The sequence below is a fragment of the Bactrocera oleae genome, chromosome 5 (assembly GCF_042242935.1).
Source record: "Bactrocera oleae isolate idBacOlea1 chromosome 5, idBacOlea1, whole genome shotgun sequence".
Classification (NCBI taxonomy): Eukaryota; Metazoa; Arthropoda; class Insecta; order Diptera; family Tephritidae; genus Bactrocera; species Bactrocera oleae.
In genome coordinates, this window is record NC_091539.1 from 16,532,443 (window position 1) to 16,560,198 (window position 27,756).

At 32.9% G+C, this 27,756-nt stretch overlaps 1 protein-coding gene across 1 annotated transcript; it reads right to left on the reverse strand.

Annotated features, from left to right (window-relative positions):
* Positions 1 to 808: 808 nt before the first annotated feature.
* tefu (Serine/threonine-protein kinase tefu) lies at positions 809 to 25,833 on the reverse strand. The gene is made up of 33 exons (XM_014241663.3): positions 24,751 to 25,833; positions 24,590 to 24,701; positions 24,363 to 24,530; positions 24,089 to 24,312; positions 23,930 to 24,028; positions 23,617 to 23,859; positions 23,427 to 23,560; positions 21,904 to 22,894; positions 21,644 to 21,821; positions 21,416 to 21,591; positions 15,271 to 15,409; positions 14,822 to 15,192; positions 14,627 to 14,768; positions 14,425 to 14,545; positions 14,216 to 14,360; positions 12,149 to 12,442; positions 8,452 to 8,728; positions 8,016 to 8,401; positions 7,756 to 7,953; positions 7,360 to 7,513; positions 6,857 to 7,292; positions 6,623 to 6,797; positions 6,020 to 6,520; positions 5,782 to 5,952; positions 5,596 to 5,721; positions 5,155 to 5,523; positions 4,018 to 4,630; positions 3,807 to 3,953; positions 1,902 to 2,281; positions 1,624 to 1,769; positions 1,457 to 1,563; positions 1,154 to 1,393; positions 809 to 1,089 (listed from the first exon to the last, which is right to left on the reverse strand). The coding sequence occupies exons 1-33, from the start codon at positions 24,952 to 24,954 to the stop codon at positions 908 to 910; spliced, it is 8,349 nt and encodes a 2,782-aa protein (XP_014097138.2). The 5' UTR covers positions 24,955 to 25,833; the 3' UTR covers positions 809 to 907.
* Positions 25,834 to 27,756: the final 1,923 nt, after the last annotated feature.

Here is a 27,756-nt window from a genome sequence, read left to right on the forward strand (position 1 = left end):
AGAAAATATGTTACTAACGAAAGAAAAAAAACTGAATGATTGCAGATCAAAACTGTGACCTCTAGGTGTACCGCCAGCGCCGACTCTGATGGCGATCGTCAATGGACACCACTCTCTAATTCCACCACTTCCGGCGAAAATGGCTTCGAAAAATTTAAAAGTTTAGTTCAAAATAGCAATAAACTACCCTACAAGCTTAAACGAATTCTAAGGATTCTTTCTCAGTTAAAAAAAATCACAAAAAACACACGAATTTTGGCCTCCTAAATTGAATCGACTAAAACTACTTTACTACTACTAAACTTTGCCAAAAATCATTCTAGTAAAGGGCGTTTTACCAATTCTTCCCTACCAAAGAGAAATATTTCAAAATCCAACGAATAACAGGGTTGTAAATTTTTGGATTCAAAAATTTTGGATTTTAGTTTTCAATTTTCATTTTTACCTTTAATCCAAGACATTTAGGTTAAAAATTTTATTTTTTGGATGAAGGACGCAAACGGCTAAAAATGTTAATTTTAAAACAATTCCTTTTTTAATTATTAATTATGTGCTTGGGATTATAATTTTTCTATTTTGATTTTCAGTTCGGTAGTTTGAAATAAAAATTATAAAAAAAATTTATTATGGTCTTCAACATTTTTTGTTTTATATTTTTTAATCACATATTTGGGATTACAAAATAAAAAAATACTTAATTCAAAAGTTAATTTAATTATTTTTTTATGCATTATTTTCAAACCTGATGAATAACAACCTCATCTCCCTCAACCTTAACCATTATTTTCTAAATTAATTTGCGTCACTATTAATTTTATTGTGAGTTCAAATTAAATTTTTATTATAAAATATGTGCGATAAACAAACATCAATAAACAATGATTAAATAAAATATATTTAATTGTATCTATAAATACGGATCCCATCCAGGGTATAGACGACAAAGATTTTGTTTAGAAACAGCGTCATTTATTAATCTTTGCACTTGAATATCAGTATTGACGGTACCTGTGACGTTACTTAACCTTCCTTCTAACTTATGCTGAACACATAAAAGAGCACGTTGTGCAGTTAGATTTTTCTCATCATCTGAAAACAGGTTCATTTAACCATTTACCTGTAAATAAAATTCATAAGGCTCATAAAAGTTTACCTTTAGATCCAGTGGGTGTTGGCACTACCTTCCAAATATATAGCGGATCATATAGTAAAACTTCAAGAATTGTAATTATTACGGAATGATTTTTTCGCAAAACTTCCAGTGTTGATTGGCATGCTTTTTTAAATACCCCACCTGTTTCACAAATGCCCATTGGCGCAACCATATCTCTGGTTAGGCGAAAAGGTACAGTTTCTGGGGTTGGCATTATTTTTCCTTGCTCAAAAGCAATTCCTACAACCAATTAAATACACGTTTAACACATTTTCTAAGTATATTGCTCGCAATTTTCAATACCGAAATCGATATGAATCACTTCCGCAGTTTTCTCATCAATCAATATATTTTGAGTATGTCGATCGCCTAGACCAACTACAAAGCCAACCATGGAATTCACAGCCAGGCTATATTGAAAATATATAAAAGTTAATACATTTATAATTTTATTATTAACAAAAAGTGACCTGTTGGTGTAAGCCAGGCGTCGTTCAAACCAAATGCCTGGAACTACAAATTTCTCCAGCAGAAAATAATGGAAAACTGGCTTTATTTGTGCGCAAATTTGCTCGTAAATTGACAGTCGCTTTTGTATGTCGGATTTAAGATGTTGCTAAACACAAATAAAAAGGTTAATTAACTATACTAAAATATTAATCGACTACTTCAATGGAGAAGTTAGTTAAGTAAATTTTCGACAATATTGGGAGTGCGCTGATGTAACATCGCCGAAAGGAACTCTTACCATAGATATTTGACGGCACTTATAAGGTGTGATATCAACAGGCCGATATTTCTGATGTGCGCCAGCTTTGTCGCTTCCACTACCCAAATACACACCGATCGGTACAGTATTTTCACACCACTCTAATATCCCACTTCTCATTGAGAGCGGTACAACTTTATAAGTGCGAATATTAATTTTCCGTTCGCTTGTTTTCGGATCGTAGCACAATAGTGTGTTCATCAGTGAAAAATATTGCTGCATTACTGCGTCTTGACGTAAATCATCTCGACCTTTTAAGAGTTGAGGCCGTGATTTTCCATCAGAACATAAACACTTGAGTTTTTTTGGAGCGTTTATACCCCCTACCAGTGACACGCTTTCTTCCCACCGTACAATACCTATAATATACATATATGAAAATACTATAAGACGGATTTGTTACAGTCGGTATCGAGCTTGTAACATTTATATTTTCCGATATATGAGAACATAACTAAATATAATAATTGTACAAGTGTTCTATATTATTTAAATGTTCCATTTATCGTAGTATAACTCTGATTGTAATCTATCTAGAATTTAATCATATTGAGATTTTACCAACAACATTCCTTTCTACTTTGCTCGAGTGCTAAAGGATTGCAGATTGTTCTGGGTTGCTGCGAAAATTCTCAGTTTATTAATTGTCGGTACTGTCTAATTGGTAAGGTGATCGTCATTACGCTGGGTGTTTCGTCATTTATTACACAATATTTAAAGCACACACTCCATTTATCGATGGTGCTCAAGCTAAAATTGTTTGCAACTAATGGCTGATTCACATAAAACTTTTGCTTCGCTTTGCGTCAGACGTTAGTGTTGACAGAAAAGTTCGATGTGTGCTTTTGTATGAGTCCATTTACATCGAAGTGAAACGCAGTAATGCGAAGTAAAATGATGAACAACCCTCATATTTTTACGCTTTGCCAAGTAACTCTGCTTTCACACACAGATTCTTCTGTAACCTAAACTGGTTTATTGAAGTCGAGGGGACGACGAAGAAAGACGAAGGGACCGTGCCACTCGCGTTCGGGTGGCACGCTTTGTGTTCTTGTTCGTAATAATTCGGTTTCAAATGAATTCGTTCACAAATTTGAATTCTGTTATCTATTTTTTGTATGTAATATGCAAATATGTATGCATAGAATAATAGAAATATTTTGAAAAATTGTAAATAAGGAGAAAATTAAGATACTAAAAAATATTTAATTTAGATTAGGAAATTCCTGTTATAAATTTGGCCTTGAAAATATTAGTAGCGGGTATTCAATATATTCTGGTGGATTAGGGAATTCCCGTCTTAAGTATTTCTTTGAAACTATTAAGCGGGTAGGTATTATGCATATTGTTCTACCATATTCATGGCAATTCATTGCAAGCAAAATGTGAGACCATCATCCCAACATACAAATTAAATATGCAACACGCTCTAAGCGTTGCGCAGTCGAACCGCACAATTATTTACGAAAATTTTGTGAAAAGGAATGCTCTAAATGAAATGAAAACTAGACTCGAGTTGCTGGACTCTTTTTGACTCTCTTTGATATTTTCACTTCGTTGATAAAGTATGAATAGTTAAGCAAAGTGGGGAAAGTTCTATGTGAATGGGCCATTTCAGATTCTCAAATTAATTGACCGCACAGAACACGAATTAGTTGGTTGTTTTATATGGTGGTCATGGGAAAGGAAATAAATCGATATTTTTTGAATTTTTTTCTATTGTGGCAACAGACGACAGAAAATTTCTTTGAATTCAAAATAATATTAATTTAATTTTTTTTTAAAGTAGAATAATGCCAGTTTTTTCGTAGATTTATGATAAGGTTACAAGAAGAAGAAAATGGATTACAAATAAGTAAGTTACTTTAGAATAAATATACTTACTTATTATTGTGTAATCCTTATTAGGTAATACTGGAAGTTCAATTGTCGGGCAATGAACAGCGTCTAAGCATTGCATTCGTTTTAATTTATCACATAACGACATAGTGGGGCCCTTTCCACAGTCAGTATCTGCGAACTTAATTAAAGCTGAAACAAAAACAATTAATTATTTATAATTTACTATGTGTAACTGTTTTAACAGTTTGCGCACCAGGAAACATCATTGCCAACTGTTTTGCGGGTTGTGCATTTGACGAGTTTCGCCCTTTTGTAATTATTTCGGCTGCAATGGTCGAACGACTTTTATTTGTTTTTCCGCCTGTATCATCAAAAATTAGTGGATACAACTGGTAAAGTGTGTGATGTGGATGATCTTGTAAGCAGTTAACCAGTATTTCTTTAATGATTGTAATAAAATCCACGAGTTTCGTATTTAATCTAGCGGTAATCTGATTCAAAGCGCAAATAAACTTATATGAAGGAATTATATTCACATTATCCTTTATTTCTTTATACAATGCTTGATCTTGCTTATTGGCGAACCACAATGATATTATCCTATATATTGCAGCATTAGAAAATCCAGAATCAATTTCACAAAATTTTATATAATTCTTAACAGCAATACACAAGTTATTTGTGCGTTTCTCCTCAATAAATTTTATTTCCGTTTCATCCAAATTTGCATACTTTTTCATTATGATTACACCGTGGTTAATATCACGATCTTTGTGTTGTCGACCAATTGAATCCGCTGTTTGTCTGTTTTGTTGTATGATTTGACATTTCAGTTTAAATTCATCAGAATTGATGTACGCATTCGACTACAAACAAATTGATTGTGATTGAGAAATCAGTGAAGTTGAGTCAGACATATATGTATATTTACATAGACAGGATTTCACACGAACTCTTTTGTCGCTTATTATCGGAAAACTCTCGTTTGGTGTTGCCCATTGCATTCACACGAACGACACTAGTCAATCGGACAATTTCCACATTCCTTTTCAAATCACATTCTCAAATTCTTTAACGCTTCATGTAGGCGTGCACAAACATATTTTTGATTAGCTAATTTTTATACTTATTCACCATTTTTTCAAATATTTCTATTATATTATACATATTTGCATATAACTTAAAAAAAGGTGATAAAAAAATTCAAATTTCTCCGAACATATCGTACTCATTTGAAACCGAGCGCCGTTGCAACCATGGAAAAATTTTCAAAATGAAAAGGAATGCCGAATTGCGTCGCAGCGAACTATTACGAAGAACAACACAAAGCGTCCGCTCGCCAAGTCCCTGTTTGGGCGACAAAAAAGTCCTCGTGTGAACAAAGTCATACTTGCATGTATTCACGATCGGCATATTTCGCTATTAATTGATAGGCTTCTTTTCGGTTTTCCTTTTCAAATTCAGCTGGTTTTAGATCTCCTAAATACAAAAAACTTAATTCGTCATTAGCACTGTGTTTTTGAGATTTTAATATCTTCTCTAGGTAAATCATAGATCTATTAAACATTTTTTCTAGAACGTATTCAAAACTTTGCGAATTAGTCTCCAAGAGAAATTCTCCGTACATTCGGAGAGCACGTGCTTGTTGTGGGCAAGCGCCTAGGTCTTTATGCGTCAATGTATGCTTTAACAATGATTCAGATATTTCAATACTACCGCATCGAAAAGAAATTTCTGCATCTTCAAGTAATAAATTAAGCTGTAATAATTAATTTAATTTTAAAATTTTCTCCTGGTGTTTTTAATGTTGTTAATTTGGTGAAATATCTACCTTTACGTGTTCGTTTGTAATTTCTGCTTCTCTAAGGGTTAATATATTACGTTTCGCCAAATTAATTTCACCTGATTTTTGGCACTCTCTAATGATATTTAGTAAACCAGTTTCGGTCGGGCTATACTATATTAAAATAAGTGTATAAAATAAATTGTACAAATCCATTTTCACATATGTACTTACTTTGAAAAAATCAGTTATCCTTCTTTGACCACGGACTCCAGCTGTGCTAAATAGAGTTATCTGGTGCGACAGTACAAGTTCTTTGCAATAAAAGTTTCCATACTTTAATTTATTTTCCAACTGCCACTTTGAAAATATCGATTTAATATCTACTTCGGAAACAAACTGGACCTATAATTTACATTTATATAGTTATCAAATATTGTCACTATAGTTTCATTTAATGAAATGAAATTACTTGACAAAAATCCTCAGTCTGCTGAAGTATGTGTAACCAAGTTAGATATTTGTAAACACTTTGAAGACATTCGGTGCTTATTCCCATCAAACTGTTAATTACGCATTGTCGAGCGTTTGCGATGGCCGCTAAGCAATTGTGTTGTTCACGATTATACAGACATTTTAAAGAATTGAAATGATGCTTCTTAAATTCCAATTCAGGATCATTTTCAACATTCACTTTCAAATGCCCTTCTACGGGCGTATCCCATTGACATAGTCTCCAACATACTTCATAGTCCACAGAATCAGCAGTATCTTTATTGCCCAGATCAGCCAGACATAAAATACCGTTTCGTTTTAATGCTGTAGTACAAAGTGTATTAGACGATGTATTCTTAAATGAGTTTTGAAGTAACATTTCGGACCAGTCGTTGTTTAAATTTAAAAATTCCAGACGAGAATTTAAGGGGGAGAGAAACCCAGATATGGCATCGTAACAACCAATGGATTTATAAGCCTACAAATAAACAATTTATATTTCATTTCATTATTTCAATATATTTAACATTACATTATACTCTCATATATTTTCATGACGTAATAAATTAATGAGTATCACCTTAATTGCTACTTCCTGAAATGCTGGATTTTTGAAATGCTCCTCTACTTTGGACTGATTATCATTCGACGTGCTCTCTGACAGTGCCCATAATTCAGTATACATAATTGTCATAAAGAACGCCTGGCAATGGTTACTTGCTTTAGCAACATACAGCAAATTCATTGGCACAGAACTAAAATAGAAAGACCCGATTTTAAAAAACTTGCTATAAAAATCCTTAAAATAATTTACCACTCATTATGTAAACGAATGCATTCACATATTTTTAGAAATACTTTTATTATTCGCTTGTCTTTATAAATCTCATGAGTTCCAATCTGATGGGTTTCGCCCTTTCGAAGAACCATATTCAACGTTTGGAAATAATGAGCGAGCATTGACATAATACTATCTATATGTCGCCCTTTATTGGACATTAAAAGTGTAATAAAAGGCAAAAGTATTTCATTTGCCAAATATATATCTCGAGAAACCAAGTTGCAGAGTGCTGTCCAACCGCAACTTTTAAGTACTTTACTAACAAACACACAAATCCATGTATCCCACTCTAGTGTCTCTGTTGAATTTAAAATGCATAGCCAATCCACAGGTTCGATGCCAAAACTTGGATCCCACTCCTGATTTGCCTTCTTAGAACTTTCAAAAATTGCCAAATATGGGTACAGTCCTGAATTCGAAATTATTTTAATTATCAACATTCATATAGAAATGCTTCAACAGTTACACATACGAACCTATAATAGATTTTGTGCATTTCGAATTAATTAACTCAATTGTTACTCTAAATAATGCTTCGTAGGTATTTGTATTGAACTGTGTCAATATTTTGTCCAATACTTTGGCAACGCTTACCGAAAAGAGTTCGTTACTGTCCATTGAACTGGTAATCTAAACAGGAAAGAGAGAATAGATATTCATACACGCGTTAATTAAATGGAAAGCTATTTTAATATACTCTTAATAATTTCAATTGCATGAATGAAATGAATGTTTCGGCACGTAAATATGGGGTATCTGAATTATACATAGAAATTCTAATGTCAATAATTGTAAAGTAATTCCAAAATCTAAGCGTTATCCTACAAGCATAAGAGTCTTTCGACAAAATCTGTTTCTCTGTGCATACTCACGTTGTCATAAAAGTATGAATTCTTTTCAAAATAGTAAAAAGTATTTGCTATTTCTAGGGAGCCAATTTCCCCAAGACATTTCGCTGCCTCCAGACGTAAATATTTATTGTGAGCATTGCAGACAACTTCCAATAATCGACGGATCAAATCACAAAAATGCTGATCATTTGTGCATATATTATCTTTAAATTTGATTATCTAAAAAAATAAAATATAATCGTTTAAAAAAAGACTACAAATAAATAAGTTTTATAACTTGCATATTGTCTTAATGTTCCTAAAGTATCGTTACTGCATTTTTGGTTTAAAATTGAAGATTCCAAAATGTCTAGGAAATCTTTAATATTGTTCGGAGAAGCTGATTTATTGCTTTGGATTTCACATAGTTCCATGAAGTTCTCTGTAGCCGGTAGTTGGGTGAAAATCACAGTATTCTCGCTAAAATCGGTAATTAAACGGTGTAATATTTTCATAGATAATTTTGATTTTTCAAAGGAATCAGTTTCAGCGATGGCTACCAAGCTTTTTGTTATCACATTCAAGTGATTATTAATCACTTCTTTACCTCCACCGATTGATATAAAAGACTTTTGGAAAAGGCATTGCAAAAAAAGAAGTCCCGTCAATTGCAACTCGGGGTATCGAACTGCAACAAAAAATTTAGTATGTTATCAGTATATAAATTCTTCCTTTTACCTGTCTGAAGACATTGAGATAAAAATAAAATCACATCACGAACAAAGTACTCAGCAATATTTTTCTCTCTTGTCGAAGTAATATGTGTTGGAATCGAATCAATAATCATATCAACTGCTGTGCAATATTTATAAAAGCATGAGATTCTCTCATTAGAAAATATACATGCGTATACGTCTGCTTTAAGAGCACCAAGAACCTTTAAGAACTGAAGGGGATGATTACAAAGTGGAGAAAACAACGTTTTCGTTTTGCTTTCATCTATATTATGATCAATCTACAAAAAATGAAATTAGTCAAAACGTATATTACTTGTTCATACATATCTGGTCGGACATGGATAGTCCAATTTCGACCACTTTTAGATGAGAATTTAAAAAAGTAAGGACCTGCTAAGTTCGGGCTAACCGAACATTTTATACTCTCGCAATTTGCAAGGATCAAAGCTGGGAATATACTTTCAGTAAGGAAGACCTTAGTTCGGTTATAACAGAACATTTTATACTCTTGCACTTTATAACAAAAAATTTTGCGGAAGGATTACACTCATATTTGGTATATACACATAGCCAATAAAGTCTGCGTTAACCCGACACATTTTTTTCGTAAACAGGCGAAAGCGCATTGAATTTGCTCATAATTATATAAATAAGTTGTCGGAATTCTGGAGACAAGTAATATTTTCGGATGAAAGTAAATTTTGCATTTTTGGCATAAAAGGTCGACAAATTGTGTGGCGCAAGTCAGGAACTGCCCTTGAAGAGCAAAATCTTGTTGGTACAACTAATTACCGGAGGTGGCGGAATTATGGTATGGGGTTGCATGGCGCCTGGTGGTGTGGGCTTGAAGTTACTGAATCCGCAATGGATAAATGGGGTTATTTGAACATTTTAAAAAACAATTTGAAACAAAGTGCAGAGAATCTTGGATTATCTTCGACGTATTGGTTCCAACAAGATAATGACCCGAAGCATACTGCGGAAATAGTTAGACTTTGGCTCTTGTACAATGCTTCTAGACAACTTAAAACGCCCCCTCAATCCTATTCAGCATCTATAGGATCTGTTGGAAAAAATAATTCGTCAGCACACAATAACAAGTAAAGAGGCTTTGCTCAGTGTTATGAAAGAAAAATGTTCCCAGATTACAGCTGAGGAAACAGATAAGTCGGTAAGATCAATGCCAAATCGATTGAGCGAGGTTTTAAAACAACGCGGCTATCCAACAAAATATTGAATTTAATTTTTCGTTATCATTTTTAATACTTTTGTAACTAATTTAAAAGCTGAACGCAGACTTAATGGTGCCTATGTTTACTTCTCCTTATCCCGTTATCACAAAAATGAAAATAGGAATATACATTTTTGTTTTTGCATTTTGAACTTAAAAATACAATATAAAGAAGAAATACATGTAGAAAATTTGAACTGAATTACCTATTTACATTGTGTTTTTATTTCACTTAAAAAATAGTGTCGGGTGAACGCAGACTTTATTGGCTATGTGTATGTATGAGGAAAACTTCAATCATCGATTCATTAAAATATAATACATTTTGACCACATTAACAGTTGAGCATCAGGTGGAAAGTCAGAAATCACTATATTTGGTCTAGGAGAAGGACTCGAGTGATTGAAATAACTTTTGAATATTATTATGTGTTTACACAATTTTAGGAATATAACTCACTGTCTGATCTTAAAGTCTGCTAAAATAACGAAAATCATTATGTGTGGCATATGAAGCTATGAACTGACTAATTCATGGACCGATATCACACATTTTGGCACTACAATAGATACAATGTTATATGTTCAGTTAATTTTAACATGATATCTTACAACTCCTATATTAGGTATATGGGCGTTGAATTTAGTATTGTACCAATTTTATTAATTTTTACGTCACTACCTATTGTTCAAAATTGATCCGGAAATTTTGCGCGAAAACCTTAAAAAAAATTTTGATCAATGAGTTAGTTTGAAATTTTGTGTTCCCAACGAGATCACGGTTACGAATACATTGAAACTAAGTTGTGGGGAGTTTACTTTATCACGGACACAATTATTTGATAGGCACAAATCATTCAGTGAAAGTCGTGAAATCATCGAAACAGCATAATTATTAATGAGAGTATATGTGTTTATGAATATGACGTCGAAACGGTCCAAAAATCTAGCGATTGACGCTCCAAAACTGAACCGAAACCGAAATAACCAAAATGCAAATAAAGCACTGAAGGCCATCCAGACGAGGCTTATAATAAGCGTATGGAAAATTGGACCAAGCGTTGGCATTCTTGTGTTGGTTTAGAAGCCTTTTTTAAAGGTGATAATAAAATTGGTATTAAAATACTTGAAAATGTAGTTCTTTGTTTTGTCAGTCTCAGTCAAAGATGCTCTCTGAGATTCATTAAGATAGTTTATGATTGACCGGGAGCTTTAAAACTGTTATATTAGGTTTATGGGGGATAGGGGAAGTATTGATCCGATTTTATCCATTTTTACCACAAGGGCACATTTTTATTGGGAAAAGATTCTCTCTGAGTTTCAATAGTATACTTCCCAAATAGATCAATATTTTCGGTAAAGTCAGTCATAGTCACTGTAGTCCTCATATTCGGTATTTGGGGGCTTGTATAGTTGTGGTCCGATATCGAAAATTTTCAGACATGAAATAATATATGTCAAATCCGTTATTTGTGCAAAGGGTTATATCGATAACCTTATTGGTGCTTAATTTATGTACCATAAACTGAAAGTCAGAAGGAATTAAAATTTGTCATTTATACGTTATGTAGTATTTAAGTAGGCGTGAACCGATTTCTGTGAAGGTCCTCCGTATTATGTTGGGTGTAAAATTTAATGCATCTGACATATTTATTTATAACATAACCGTTATATGGAAAATGGCCGACTCTCTCGCTCTCATCATGTGATTTCATCTGCACACTGCATGAGGAAGTGCTGGTAGAAGTTTCGTTAATAAAGCTTAAGGTTTTTGTGAGATATGTACATTATATTTATTAGGGGGCAGGGCCATGCATATTTTTCAATAAAATTTTAGTACTCTGGTGCCCTTCACTACCCTGATCCCTTGTACTAAAGTTTTGTATATTAATATGTAGATTAGGTATAATCCATTATGGGTTTTCTCTTAACGACACTTTGTAGACGTGGCAACCTCCTTATAGTACCAACGAATAAAGGTATCGAAACTTCAACGAGTTTCGGCTTGCACGGACGGACGAACACTTCACTGGATTTTAACCCTTGTCTCGTCATCCTTATCATTTATATATATGTATATAACTCCATATCTATCTCGATTAGTTTTAGGAATTACAAACAACCGTCAAGTGAACAAACCTATTATACTCTGTTTCACAATGTTGCGAGAGTACAACAGATGTTCTCCCTCTATACTAAATTGAAATTATGTAGCTTAATTTATGGCTTAGTTATATTATTTGGCTTGGCTTTGGTATATTATCTCTCGAATTCCGGGATAAAATGGGTATAGGCTTATAAAGGATGTTCTCCAGATTAAAAATATATATACATATAGACTTATAGTTTTGGAGATATTCGCGCTTAAAGTCCAAAAATTCACAAAAAGAGTATATAATGTTCGGATGCAACCGAAATTGAAGCTTCCCTACTTAAAATGTATACTTTTTATGAAGAGCCTGACTTACCAGATATAATTTTAAAGATTGTTTAAGAGATTCGTAATTTAAGTGATACCAGGATGATGTGCCATGTAACGTTGGAAACTCAAAGGATGTCGTAGAGAGACTATCAACTTTTAAAATACTACAACAAAAATGTATTGTTTTCCAATGAATAATTCTTGACGGTGGTAATTTCCATCCCAATCGTTGCATATTTTCATTTAACACACTAATATATTTCTTGTAGTTTTGGGTTTGGGACTCCGGACATAACGCCTTATGCGGCAGCATGTATGCCTCTAAAATTGGAAGTGCTTTCTGGAAACATATCATTAAATCATATTATTAACATTCATGTTTATATTTCCCTATAACAATGCTTGTTATTTTAAGGTGAGGTTACTATACAAAAGTTTTAAAGTAAAGTAATAAATAATGTTTGTTATATACACTGGTTTTGGACTTATTACATAATGAAAAAGATGTGTTGTAAGTTACAAATATTTATTCTAAGTATATATGTAAGTATTCATGTATGTACATATTATATTATATAACCAATAATTTAGACCAAATATTATATATTATACACCGTTCCCACGACAGTCAGGTCTACGTAACCGGAACGGACCCGGATTTTATCCGGCCAGGGACTGTCAACTCGCCAGAAGTCTGCCGCTACAACAACAACAACTAAAAATTATAGTTCAGTTGTAAAAGTCGGGTTTTTCGCGGTAAGTTGGTAATGATCCTGGGAGTTAAGGAGTTGGTGGTTGTTGCAGCTGTATTACCAACAGGGGCGGTTGTGTGGTTTGGCCATGAATGGTTGTTGCTGGGGCAGACTCCTATAACGACACACTCCACTCACGTGTGGTGCGTAGGCTGGAACGCGTCGGGAAATGACACCAAGCAGAGCAAAAGTTGCATCTAACTGTGGTGTGATATTCCGACGTATTACAGAGCCGCAACAAGATTCTGAAGTCGCTAACCGCCAGCACTTGGGGACGAAGAGACGTTGTTGGCAACATACACAGCAATCAGCCGGGCGGTCATTAACTACGGTCACCTAGATGTAGCACGACGCAGATGGAGAAGACCTGTCAGAACACCGCGCTCCGGACTATAACAGGAAGTCTCCTGATGTTTCCCATCGATCATCTTCATAGTGAGGCCCGCATATTCTCTGTTAAGGAGAGTTATTAACACCCTCATTGACTCCTTCCCAGTGTGGCGTACTTGGAGTTGCCGCATAAAACAAGAGTGACCCTAGAGCAACTTCGTCCTGGATAGTGTAGCAGGTTAAGTTCTTACTTATCCAGAATATACCCTGACATACAAAACCTACGTCCTGCATGAAATGAGTCCCCGCATGACACTCAGGGGTGTTGTAGAATCTGATAGTTGTCGGAATCAGAATTGAAACCGATAAGAAAATATAGTAGGTGTCATGAATTCAGATATTATTGGTTTGACGTTCGAAACAGAAACTGTATCGGTTTTGGGTGCCACGGAAACCAATTTTATCGGTTTTGTTATCAGAAACAAAGCAAGAGGATAGTCGTTGACAGATTTGAAATGTAAGTTAAGAAAATAATTTATATTATTGTTAGGATTTAACTTATCGTTATTTCTATAGGGGAAAACATAAGAATAAAACAAAGTGTTATAATTGTGTTTATGGAAAAAATCAAGATATTTTAAGAGAATTTACAAAACGTAACAAACGTAATTTAACACCCAAATGCGTCTTTATTCAGTCAATAATGTGATATAAATCTGTAAAGTAAGCATGTATACAAACATAGAAGTAAATGCAATCCAAAATTACAACAACTACGCAAATCTGTCTTGGATTTCACAACACCCCTGACTATTCACCTCTTTTCATGCCTAATGAATCCAACTCACTTAACGGCCCTCTCCCTTTGGTCCGAACCCGTCGAAACAGCTCGTTTACTGGGCCTACCATCAAGTGATTTCGATGATAGTTACTTTCCCCCAAGCAAGGTATGGATAATCGTTACAGCAACAAAAACAACCAAATATATTCCATATACTGATTTTTAATGCAAGACATATAATATCAAATACCTTTATAAGTTCTTCGTCAGTTGCGTATTTATTTAGTTTTTTTAAATCTGCATTGGGAATATATAGTAGCATACACGCGGCAATTATTGAAATATTATCCATAATGAATTCATCTTTGTTTGAATAACAAAAGAAATACGGAAATCTAAGGAAAATTTATAAGAATATAAATATGTATGTAACGAATAAATGTACCAAAAATAATTTACTTTGAAATAGGCCACTCTTTAGATATCCATGATGTAATTAAATCATTTATATAAGGTTTTATTAACTGAGACTGTGAACATCCGAAAAAATAAGAGACCTGCACAAACTCGCAGAAGTCCTCTAAAATTTTATATTATTAAATAGAGAAGAATTATGCATTAATTATATCTGTAGAATCTAATACATATACATCGATTTTACCTTCCGATAATTTCCTTGTGGCATATAAATTCTCCAATTTATTTAAAGCACTTTTCTGGTAATGTGAACTAAAAGCAAATAGAGCCACTAAGAGTTGCATCACTACTGAGTTACGATTTTGTGCTAAATCTGTTGAAGTGTCCTATAATATACAACCATAAATAAATAAGGTATACATTACTATATTAAACATACCAATAAATCTTTCCAATTGATTGCAGAAAACAACTGTTCACACATATTATGGTGCTCATTAATATGAAATGTTGTGGCAGAACTTTTCAGCCAACCAGTATCCATTAATGAGGTTATCGTGCTAATCACTGAGAATTGAATTTGTAGCGACGGAAAGGATAAAAACTTCATCAAAGATATACAAATGCAAATGAAGTCATCCTTCATCCAAATCCCTTCACAATTTTTTGAAATCAGGCGTACACTATCTATTAAATTGCTTGTTATTTTTACGGGATAGTTTTTTTTGTATGCTATTTTCAGTAATGATGTTAATGCCACGAACATGGTATCCAATAATTCATTGATTGAGTAAACATATTCGAAAATCTCTATGATTCAATAAAATATTAGACATTATTAATATAAATGTACGTATATATACATATATATTTCATATGTTTGTGTACCTGCAAGCATGGCAACCAATCTCTCGATGATTTTAAGATCCATATAATATAACTTAAAAATTAATTTTAATTTATCTACGAACCACTCGCCAATTGGTAAGTTTTCTGCTACATTGCCTCTTGTCCTCTTACAAAATATCTAAAAGATTTACAATATTTACTTTTGGTTAACACACAATTCTTATATTATGTATGTGCTCATATAATTAAGCACCTACATAACACTAGTCAAATGTATCAAAAAAATGTTATCTTATTAAGGAAAAAAGTGTAGGGAAAACTTATTTGATCAAGAATCTTCATTGCTTATTATTTATATTAGTTCACTTAACTGAACTAAACGAAAGAGATATAGTTATATGTTTATAAATCACTATGAGGACAAGGCGAGTTGAATTCCGCCCGTGCAAGCGATAACTTTAGTTAAAATGAGATATCTTGATGAAACTTGAATAATTTTCCCGCCCATAAAATGCCGTTCAGCGAAAAATTATACAAGGCTATAACTAAGCCAGTGTGGCTCGTCTCTAATAGGTTCAATGTAGATATCTCACAAACCACTAAAGCTCAATCGATCAAACTTCAAGTCCTTCCAGCACTTCTTCAAACAGTAGGTGAAATCGGATAACCACGCCCGCCCCTTTAAAGGCTATATTAAAAACTACTTAAAAAATGATAACTCGCTATACAATGTCGTCTGAAACATAAAATTCCGTAGTCCAGAAGGTGCTAAAGGCTTCAAAGGAATCAGTGTACGGTGTACGGGTCGGACTACAACCACGCTTACTTCCCATATATTGATAAAGTCCTGTCCTAATGTCTGTATGTCTGTCTCACTCCATATACGCGAACTATTTTCTCAGTTTTTGCGATATTGATCGAAATTTTGCACACTACCTTTTTTCACCAAGAAGCTGTACCGTCGATATCAGACCACTAAATCAAGTCCTGTATGGAAAACTTTTTTATTATTACGGACTATTACAGCATATAGCAACAAACCAAGTTCTTGTAAGGAAAACTTTTGTATTTGTAAGGGGTGAAATTAACGTTTTCCCTTTTTTTTTGTCTTTTTGTTCCCTACAAAGTTTTATGTCGAAAAATCGAATTGAAACCGATAGAAAAATTGACCTGTGCTATTTAAATGGGAAACTGAAATATGAAAGAGCTAAGCTGCTTTTGGCCGTCGACATAATTTCTATTAAAGTATCTGATACAGAAAACGTATATCACAGAGAACATTCACGGTGCGGCCATTATCAAAATATTTCACTTTTCTAAGGGGAACTGAAAACGATGAGCGTGTTTCACCACAGAAAATTATTAGTGTGTTTCACCACAACTAACATCAGGGGACTCAAAAACAATGCGCAAATGACTTAGCATTTAATTTTTAGATAATCTGTCTATAATAAAGCACATAATGCCAAATTCCAATTTAATTATATACATCATATATTCAAATTGATAATAATGATTCAAATATACAATAAAGTAAGCATTGTATTATTACCTAAATATTTAATAAATACACATACATAGGTTTTATTGATAATATATTTATATACATATTATTTGCTTTGATCATTAAAAGTTTTGATAATATCTGAAAAGCGTACACGCTTATATCTTATTTTCTCATCATAATCAAATTAAGTGCTTTATTACTAGTCTATTGAAAATCTGACACCATAGTTTTATAGGCAAATTTACAAAAAATAGTAGTTTGGCAGCGCATAGTGCGCGCATCTGCGTGCAAGTAGTAAATTTGAAATTCCCTACGTAATAACCTAATGTGACAGTGTCGAAGTGATCCTTGATTCCAAAGACGCAAAACATGCTCTCATCGGAAAAAATAACTTTCTGCTAAAGCTCCGGGGATATTTAAGTACTCTTTCGCGACAACATTATGCACTTACCTATTGACCAGCGGCCGATTCGACCGATTTTAGGGTGTTTTTCTTTCTTCGAAAAGTTTAACCATTATTTCCCTTCCAGAGGGGCTAATTTCTTTTTTTTAGCCGAGACTCAATATTTTTAATTTAAAAACAAACTGAATAGAACAAAAATATTTTAAAATTGTTACTTTTACGAAAACAAGTTAAACTATAACTTTTTGTTACACGTGTACGCAGATTTTTTCTGCGCTGCCAAATTACTATTTTTTATAAATTTGCCTATAAAACTATGGGATTATGCAATGGACTAGTAATAAAGCACTTAATATGATTATGATGAAAAAATAAGATATTAGCGTGTACGCAGACTTTTTCTGGCGAGTGTATGTGCGACCGCATGCTGAGATGAAGAAATTAACGGAGAAATCGAAAAGGTTATATGGTCTGTGATGATAGCTTCCAAAAAGTTTAGGTATAACTGATAGTTTTGCGATACCTCTATAGTTTTCTATGTTGGACCTAAATCCACTTTTATGCAAAAAAATTATAAACGACTGTTTCCATATTAATGGAAATATACCGTGATTAAGAGAGGAATTAAATATCCTGGTCAAAGGCAAGCAAATATATTTGGCACTATTTTTTAGGAAGCGTGAGGGTATCATGTCGGGGCCGTAACTAAAAGATGGTTTTAACTTTTTTAAATTTAGTAGGACGTCTTCTTCAGAAATAATTGGAGCGCTAACTAAAGTATTCGGACACAGCACGTGCTGATAAGAACAAGTTTTAGAAGAATTATTACAATAGTTTGACTTGAAAAATTTTGCAAACATTATGGATATAATATCATTGTCACTTGAAATAAAATATTTGTATTTCATCGCGGACGGAAATTTGAAAATCCTGCGTTTGGAGTTGACGAAATCATAAAACGATTTTGGATTATTTACAATATTCTTTTTTACTTTATTAAGTAATTATTATAACATTTTTTGTTTATATCAAAATATTGTCGACGCAATACAGAATATTTAGAATAGTCGACAATTGAGCCGGTTTTTTTTTTAATGTTTAAAGGCTCGAGTTTTCTGTTTTTCAATTTATATAACTCTTTCGAAAACCACGGACTTATTATTTTACTTTTATTAACTATTACTGTTGGAACATACTTTTCAAATAATTTCGTAATAATGTTATTAAAATGCAAGACATTCAATTCAATATCACCATTATTATTAGGCCATGTTATTGTAGAAAGTTCTGTATTTAACTTTTTAAAATTAGCTTTTGCAAAGTTAAACCGAGTACAGAAGCTAGAATTTTGATTATTACTATTCCGTGTATTGCCTATGATTTCGATAGATATTTTCAAAACAGGGTGATACGAGTCCTCTGGTAGAACAAGAGGATTACTCTGAATAACGGAACACGTTAAAGAGGTATCAACGTATACTAAATCTAAGCATTTACCAAATTTATTCGGAATCAAATCAACCCAACTCGCACATTTTTTCAAAAAACTCATTAAAACATGACCGATTGCGAATCATAGTCACCGAAAGCTTTCCACGAAGCGCACGGTAAATGGAATTAGCCTAAAACAATTATTGCATCTGCATTATTTGCCATCGAAGTAGCGCTATTTATTAAAGAAGCATGCTGCATGTATACAAATAAGTCCGAATGGGGTGGTATACAAGATAGAGTTAAATAAATAAAGCAACTATTAACATAGACTCTAATATATTTAAATTCAAATGAGTCGGTTCCTGGAGCAAGAACATCTTCAGATGGGATAGAGGAATGTACGGCAAATAAAACTTTTCCACCGATTCTGTTCAGTCGATGATATCTAAATATTTGAAATTCGCTGTTTAAAATCTTATTATCAAAAATGTGAGGTTTTAACCATGTTTCTGTAAATCCAATTATATGGAAATTAAAATTGGAACTGTTTAAGTACAAGTCGGTTAATTTTGTATTAAGGCCTCTAACATTTTGATAATAAATGCTAAGCGAATTTCTACCAATCAGTTTTTTATATCGGTGGTTGCTTTTGTAATGTAACAATGTTTTCCTTAGTATGATTTCTAAGTCTAAGCTAAAATTCGCGTACAAAAGCTCCAGGTGGCCAGAATGAGCTATCTGAGATCTTTTTGAATGTTACAAGAGATACGTCTATTTTAAACAATTATTTACTTCTATCATAATTGAAGTTAAATTTACGGATTTTTAAACGCGACGAAATGTTTAACAGATGCTACTAAGTTAGTAGGGGGAGCCTCTTGAATTTTGAGACACGTATGATTATTAGATAGAGCTTTTGGAGAATTGAGCTCTTTGGAAGCTGACGGTTTATCACCATGAGGGCAAGGACAAAAGAGAGAGATTAGGTCATTTGGAGGAGACGTATTCTTCTTTACAGAAGAACTATCACTTAAAAGATTTGAACCATTTTTCGTAGTGCCTAAATTTTTCGGTGAGGGTTTGAAGATCTCGACCGATTTCGTTAAAACCATTGCGTGTCTGAAAACTTTAAATAGATCGATTTCAATAGCGTACATTTCTTAACATTGGAATTTGCATTATTTTTCTCATTTAACACTGAAAGTTTAGTTGTGGTGAAACACACTAATAATTTTCTGTGGTAAAACACGCTCGTTTTCAGTTCCCCTTCGAAAAGTGAAACATTTTGATAATTGGCCGCACCGTGAACCTTCTCTATGATATACGTTCTCTGCTAAAAACTAAGCACGCCATACCTATATTCTATAATGAATTCAATTTTAAAGTAAAATAATGTGCTTATTAGTTCCTATATATCATTTGGATTCTCATGGAGTTTTTATGGCATCTTTACTTAACGGAAACTGCTAAAGGCTTATATGCTCTTAAGCAGCTTTATTGCGGAAGAAACTACGACAAACTCCCAAACTGAACGTATACGAACGATTTTCATTATCGATTCGGCCATTCAAGCCTACCTGACATAACCTGACCAATTTTCTGTCATAAAATTTATATTTTCTTTATAATTTTTCTATAATAAGATCAATTTTTTATAAAAAATAACCCAGTAATTTATTATAGTTTCATTATAAGAAAGCTGTAAATATATATATTATATATAATATTTAAAATATTTCGATCAAAAACTTAGATGACCATTTTATTGAAAAAATTAATATGATCTCTCTCGATTTGGAGTTTTGAATGGTTTTTAATTGAGAACTTATCTATCGTAGGTAACGGGTACTTAAAGCGAAGCAACCTATTTTGACAATTTGAATAAATTTCGTTTCAAGGACTGTCAACTCAGCAGCATTCTATTTAAATAAATCATGCAACTTCACCTTAACTTTGCAACTCAGTGGCCTTCTGCCATCATCGTCGCCACAACAAATTATGTCTGGATTGAACATAGGCTGACTTCGAAAACGTACTACTGTAAAGTATCGATACAGTATGACTTCAGTATTTATACATCGTCGGTATGCAACGTCAAACAACGTTGTATAATTTGACGTTACAGAATACTTTTATTGCACAGTTTATTTTCGCAATAAGCTGTTTTGTTTTTGCGAGCGTTATCTTTATAAAATGTTAAAATTAAAACCAAATAGTTTAATTATAAATAACTTCTTCCGTTTCATCAAAAATACAAGCACAAAATCATTAATATATATACGAAATTATATTCTTGCCATTTTAAGTACATTATTTGCCATCATCCTCACAACTAAAAACAAGCTTAACAATCTCACTCCGTCATCGTTGCACTTTAAATTGTCAAAAAAAGATTTTCTCTATCACTGCGCATCGACTGCCGGTTTAATGCCTTTCAAAACATGATGCAATGTCAAAGATATTTCGGATGCATTGCAGAATATTATACTTTGTTCCTATACATTGCAATTGACGTTTTCGAAGTCAACCATAGTATTATTGCCAATTAAATGATTGAAATTATGGATTAATTATTTAATTGCTTGCCAAAATTATTTTAATTGCTCAATTAAGATTCATTTCGGTTATAATATAAACGAGCACATTGTTCTCAATTTGATTCTGTATATATCTTAACTATCTGTTGTGTTTCTAATTTTTCATCAGGGTTTATATTTCGTTCAAAAGATTTCCCAAAGACATATATGATATATAGCTTTTATAGTAACTAATAGTTTTCAATTACAAAAATATATCGCAAGGTATTTTATGTAGCTATTTAATTATATTATAATACATACTTTTATCAATGGAAGAAGAATGTCTAAATCATGGCGAATATTGAAAACATATCGTGATATGTGATGAAATGCATATTTTTGGTAAGTGTTACTAGCACATAGTTCAGCCAGAATACGTAGCGATATTAGGCGAATTTCCGCCCAGTCGCTGACCTTACTTTGTAAATGTTGGGAAGCTACAAATATAGAATTTTTATTGACAATAATTGCAAAACTTATTTAATTTACCGCTATGTGACAAACTTGCTCCTAAAAAGTTTATCAACTCTTCCAATGGTTGCGTCTCCAAAAACTGAGTTAATACCACACTGGAGGTAAAAGTTGTTATAAATGATTCCAAATATTGCAAAATTTCTAATAATTCGGTTCGCTCTATACTTCTTGGATCATTGATTTTTAATTGAAACTGTGCAAGAAATATTAGTAAACATTTTAAAATAAATATTTCAGAACATATGGATATTAAATATATAAGTTAGAAAGCATACCTCCATATGACTAAGATAAAATCCAATGCGTTTAATTAGCGGGCATTGCGTTAAATTCTGGTTAGTAAATACTCCATAATGCACAAATGTTTTCATTAGATCTGCCAATTTATTTAGTGATGTCATATCCGAAACGATACTAACACATGTCGTTTGTTTTGAAATTTTTACATTCAAAGTACGCATCAGCAGCTCATAAGTATTCTGAAATAAGCAATTGCTGAGTTCTTTTGGAGAAATGACATCTGCATCAGCCCCATTTTGGTTTGATTTTAGAGTTTTAGCATGTTCCTCCAAGCACAGAAACTTTATATTATATTTATATTGAAGCATGTTTAAATTAGTGAAATGCATTTGAATTTCATCTCCACATGATGTTTTTGGAAATATTTTGCGTTCATTTAAGAAATTTATGACAGCAATAGCGCAGGTATCATTTATAAGTGTAATATCGACGGGGGAAATATTTAATAGCATACTTCTAGCATTTATTTTCTCATTCACTTCATAAGCCCAGATTATAATTTTTTCAATGATGTTGGAGTTTTTATCTATACCACAAATATCTGAATGTATCAATATTTGACGAATAGTTTCAAAAGCTTCAGATCGCCTTAAAATACTATTACTAATAATAGATTGAATCAGATTGTTACTTGATTCGAACGAAAATTTTCCGTGTTTTATTAATTCTTGTAGCAATATTTGTTTCTCTATTATAATATCACTATTTTCGGAGGACTCAGATATTAAGAAATTTGTTATTTTTTTCCACGTTTCCTCACTATAACTTATGTAAATTTTGTCATTGCTTGACGACATATAGTCTTCGAATTTTAAGATCGCTATAAGACTACGTCGTATACTTCGCCAGATCACAGCATTCGCCGAAATATTTAAAACTTTTGAAACAAATTGAAGCAGCTCTTGGTAATTTGATACGTTAATAATATTTCTTTGATTACTAAGGAGGACAGCCAGGATTGCAAACCTGAAATATTTTAAATGTGAGCAATTATTTTAGTTTTTTGATTATCTAACTAAATAATAAAAAAAACTCGAAAGTAAAACGAGAAACTTTGCAAACTTTTTGGTTATAATCTCATCCAAATTCAAATCTAAATAAATTATGTATGCCGCATATAACACGTTATAACTGTATGTTTCCTTTCAAAAGTTGTACTGTAATTTTTAAAAACATAGGAGTATTTCTGAATCTAACAATTCCTAAGTAAAACTTCATACCCTGTACCCAACTCTGATCCAAAAAACCCTGTGTGACCACCGCTTATTTTTTCTAATTCTAGGTTATTTATAAAGGGTAACAACGTATTATTCTTATACTTTTTTTACTCAAAAGCAATTTAAGACATATAAATGAACTAAAGTCCTTATCTTAAAAGCTTTTGCAGTTTTTCTTGTAAATTGGAACTAAAATAACTGATTTGATTTCTGTCGACAAGAGGTAGGTAGGTGAATATACAACAAAATGAAGCTTTATATATTAAACATGCAATACGTACCACGTTTCGTTAATAGTTTTGTCATTCTGAATAAGCCGCAAAATAATCTCTAAATTGTCCGAAATTTTTGAGACTTTTTTCAAAGGTTCATCCAACCCCGCAACGTCGGTATTTGAATTAATGTGCCAAAATATCTTACGAGCACAAGAAAAATGTAAATCCATCATAAATTTCTATACATAAAACATACCACATATACAATATCGCTGGCCATTTCAATAAAGTTCTCCATAAATTTTTCACGCTCACTTTGATATGCCCTTTGAATTGTTGCCCTTCTTTCTCTTATTTCCAATTCCACTATAGACTTTAATTTGTTCAGAGTCTTCGGCCAACTGTCTTTAATGTTAATTTTTATTGTTTTAAAACTACCATTATTAATATTTGGGTATATGGCATGTATAGATAAGTATATTGATATGCAAAATTTTTCCTACAAAACATAAATATCATAATTGGTTATATTAACATCTATAAAGATTGAGAAAAATGTAATAATTTACTTTAACTTCTGGCTTCAATTGTAAATTATACATATCACACAAAATGGGTAATACATCCTGTAGGGACTCGCATATCGTATGATGATAATCTATAGATAACTGAGAAATAAAAGCGCAACAAAATAGCACATCATTTATCAAAATATTTGCTTTAGTTACCTGTGATATAAAAGCATAATATAATTTGATAACATCTGACTTTTTACGATCTTCATTGGCTCTTCGTGCAAAAGGCATTATTTCCGGAAAGTAATCTACGATTTCATCTTGTATATGTACATGCTGAACGGCTAATTCGATAGTTTTAACTATACAGCTGAGTACTTCAAAACGAAGAATCTCATCACCAGGAATTGTTATTTCAAATAAATTCGAAAGAATATCTAGTGATAGGAATGATAACACTTGTTAGGTCATAAGGTAATTAACTTACTGCTATATTCATCAACTTTCAATTCGCGAACATATAAAGGGCATTTGTATATTCCACGTTCTACAATCTGAATAAACAAGCTACCAAAAATTTTTACTGCACTTGTAGTGCTAAATCCATTACAAAATGCCTGGTAAATTAAAGATTTTGATAGGAAATTATTTTCATCTACAAAAAACAATATATATTATTTAAGAATTACCACAAAATAAATTTAAAAAACTTACGTTCCAAATTGTAATCTATTAGCTTATGAATGACTGAACGATAGATATGATTTTTGTTGAGCATAGCTTGAATGCTTTTTTGGTCTTTTAACTCCACAACTTTAGATGCATGCTGAAAAAAAACTATGAAATCAATGCTTTATGGGTACGTTAATACAAACCTTGAGCACAGCCTCAATAGCACTGGAAAATATTTCATTTATAGAAAAGTCTTCCGTGTGTTTACCACGGAGCCTTTGGATTAGCTCATCCTTGGAATTCAACAAGATTGTCTCCAGGCGTTCCATAGCTTTGTTTCTAGTCGGTGTTTTATCAGAACGTAGTTCTGGACATAACGCTGCTATTTGTTGCAGTTGAGAGGACATATTTATTTTATAATACTATGGCAAATGGCCACCAACACAATTACACAGTTTTTTTAAATTTCCAAATTTTCTTGTAGCACTCGCGCTTCTTTAAAATTCAGTGAATAACGAAAGTAACAGCTGATATAAAAGCTTTATTCTCTTTAAAGCACAAGTGACGTTACCAGATTATGGTTTGCACAACAAAATTTGTGCAAGCTTTCAAAAATGTTCAAACTTTTCGTTTTCTTATTTAGGTCCGTTTTCTCAATATGGAGAAGCGCTTAACCAGATCTTTATCGGTAACATATTGAAAAATGGTTTTCTCAATAGCTCGTTAGCAACCATTTGTCAGTTAAGCTCTGGTATGTTTCAATCATACTTTATTTCTCTGTTATTTGTGAACGAAGCAACATCAAGGATGAAATGACAAGGATGACATGAAGCGAGACTCTCTCATATTCGCTGATTTTTTTGTTATTCTCTTTCCCTGATTATTAAAATCAGGGAATTTCGAACAGCTGATGTCAAAAAAGGCGGGATGCCAGAAATAAACCCGCTAAAAATAGCTAACCAAAGCAGTGCGAAACTAAATTTTATTTGCTAATTTAATTTACAACGTTCATCAAAAAACCATGATATTTTATTATATGTGTATTGTTTCTTTGTTATAATTTTTTTTTATTTATATGTTTTTTTATGTTATATGATTTTTTTAAAAACTTATAATCCAGCCATCCAGAACGCTTAGATGAATTTCAAAGAAGTCCTTCCACAGTTCTTCGTTTATCCGTGAAGTCATTACGCTTCAATGTTTGCTTACGACTGAAAAAATATACTGCGTGCATGATGCAAGCGTTTACACCATAAAACATGTTCATAGCAACATCATGTTTTTTAAAAATTTTAAAAACCATCGCACATGTATGACGAACACGAATTTCTTATATTTACACGCTCATTCTTCTCATCACGCCGCACATGTTTGCATACAAAAATGACCGTGTAAAGGCCGCTTTTAAGAAAAACCAGCTGCATAGACGGCGTTCAAACGGGGACTCTTTTGTCGCACATTATCATTATATATTATGCATATTTGCATTCATATATGAATATTAATGGGAATAACATTAAAATTTCCGAATATAATGTAAATGATAGGAATGAAAGGAATTTAAAACGGAAGAGATGCCGAATTGCATAGCAGCGAGCTGTTACCGGAAAGAACAGAAAGCGGGCCACCTGGGCATGAGCGGCATGATCTCTCCGTCTTTCCTTGTTGCCACCTGACCTACTAAAACCGGTTTGGGCGGCAAATACAATCCTCGTCTGAACATGCACACACATGGCTTATGACATTTATGAAGAGAACTTAAATGAACGAAAAGGTGCTGGTTCAACAGCAAACATTTGTAAAATTTCAGTCGGGAATTCACTTCAGGAGAAATCAAATAACATTTCTTGCGGGGATTCTGTACTAATACAGCTCTCTTAACATGCCCAGCCGGAAAATATTGAGGAGAAATGTTGCTGATATTGATATGCCCTTTTAAATATATTCCCTTTTATTAAACATGTTAAGAAAAATTTAAAAGAAAATATTTGTAAATTTGTATGTATATATGTACACATTGCTTTATGTGAAATCTCCGTTGATACGGTCAACCAATGACCGAAGCTCACGTTTTTGCTTTCTTGTCAAAGAGTCAATGTGCCGAAGGAGAAAAAATAAACGAATGCTCGCCGATTGTCATCGCTTCCCTTGCCGCTCTAACCGCTTTGCATACAAATCATTGTAAATATGTGTGTTTATATATGAACATGCATGTATATTGACGCAGATTTTTGCGAGCCCCAAAAAAATATTTTAGAATTCACAAATATTTTAAATCGACAAAAGCTTTTTGCCACTGTTGTCACTATTTTCTGTGGGTTTGAGGGGTTGTCACTTTTCGCTTTTAGAGGGAACATCAGAAAGTTGTTCAATTTATGATTTCTAGCTTTTGCCATCGTCGCGAAAATACCCATGTAGGCAAACGCAAGCTCAGGGAGATATGTAAGGGCGTTTGCTTTTATGAATGAAATGACTTAGCTTATTGCATGTGAGCGAGCATTCATGAATAAAAATGTTGTTGTTGTGATGACTTACTACAAATGTAGGATTTGACAATTTGGCTGCCATATTAATTTCTAATGCTGCTCATGCTTTTTGAGACAATTGTTGTTTTTGTACAACAATGTTTGTATTTTTCGCGAAAATGGGTGAAATCGGACTACAACGACGCCTATTTCCCATATAACACCATTTTCAATTCCATCTGATTCTTTCACTTTCCACTATGCAAATCAAGCAACAATGATTATATCGGGGTAAAACTTTGTAGAAGTAGAGGTCAAGCAACTCCCTTTCAAACATATTCATAGGAATACGAACTGGGATACCTTTCGAGATACGATAGCGATAAATGTGAGCGGGGAGGAGCAGTCAGATAGTAGTGGTACAGCATCAACACTAGAAAGCAGATTGTCTGTGCTGAACAAGTCCATAATAGACGCAAATAACTACAGCTGCCCCATAAAAACGATCATCTTAGGCAAGGGGTACGTAAGCTCTTTAACAAGGCCAAACGTATGGGGAACTGGGAGAAATAAAAAATGCAACCTTACTTCTTACAACAAAAAGATTAGGTCTTCAAAACAGAAATGTTTTAAGAACTCCTGTGTAAACGTCAACTCTACACCGGAGGCAGCATGACTGTACAGGGCTCTGGCCAGAGGCAAAAATGACACAGCAGTAATGATTAAAAGATGTAATGGGACATA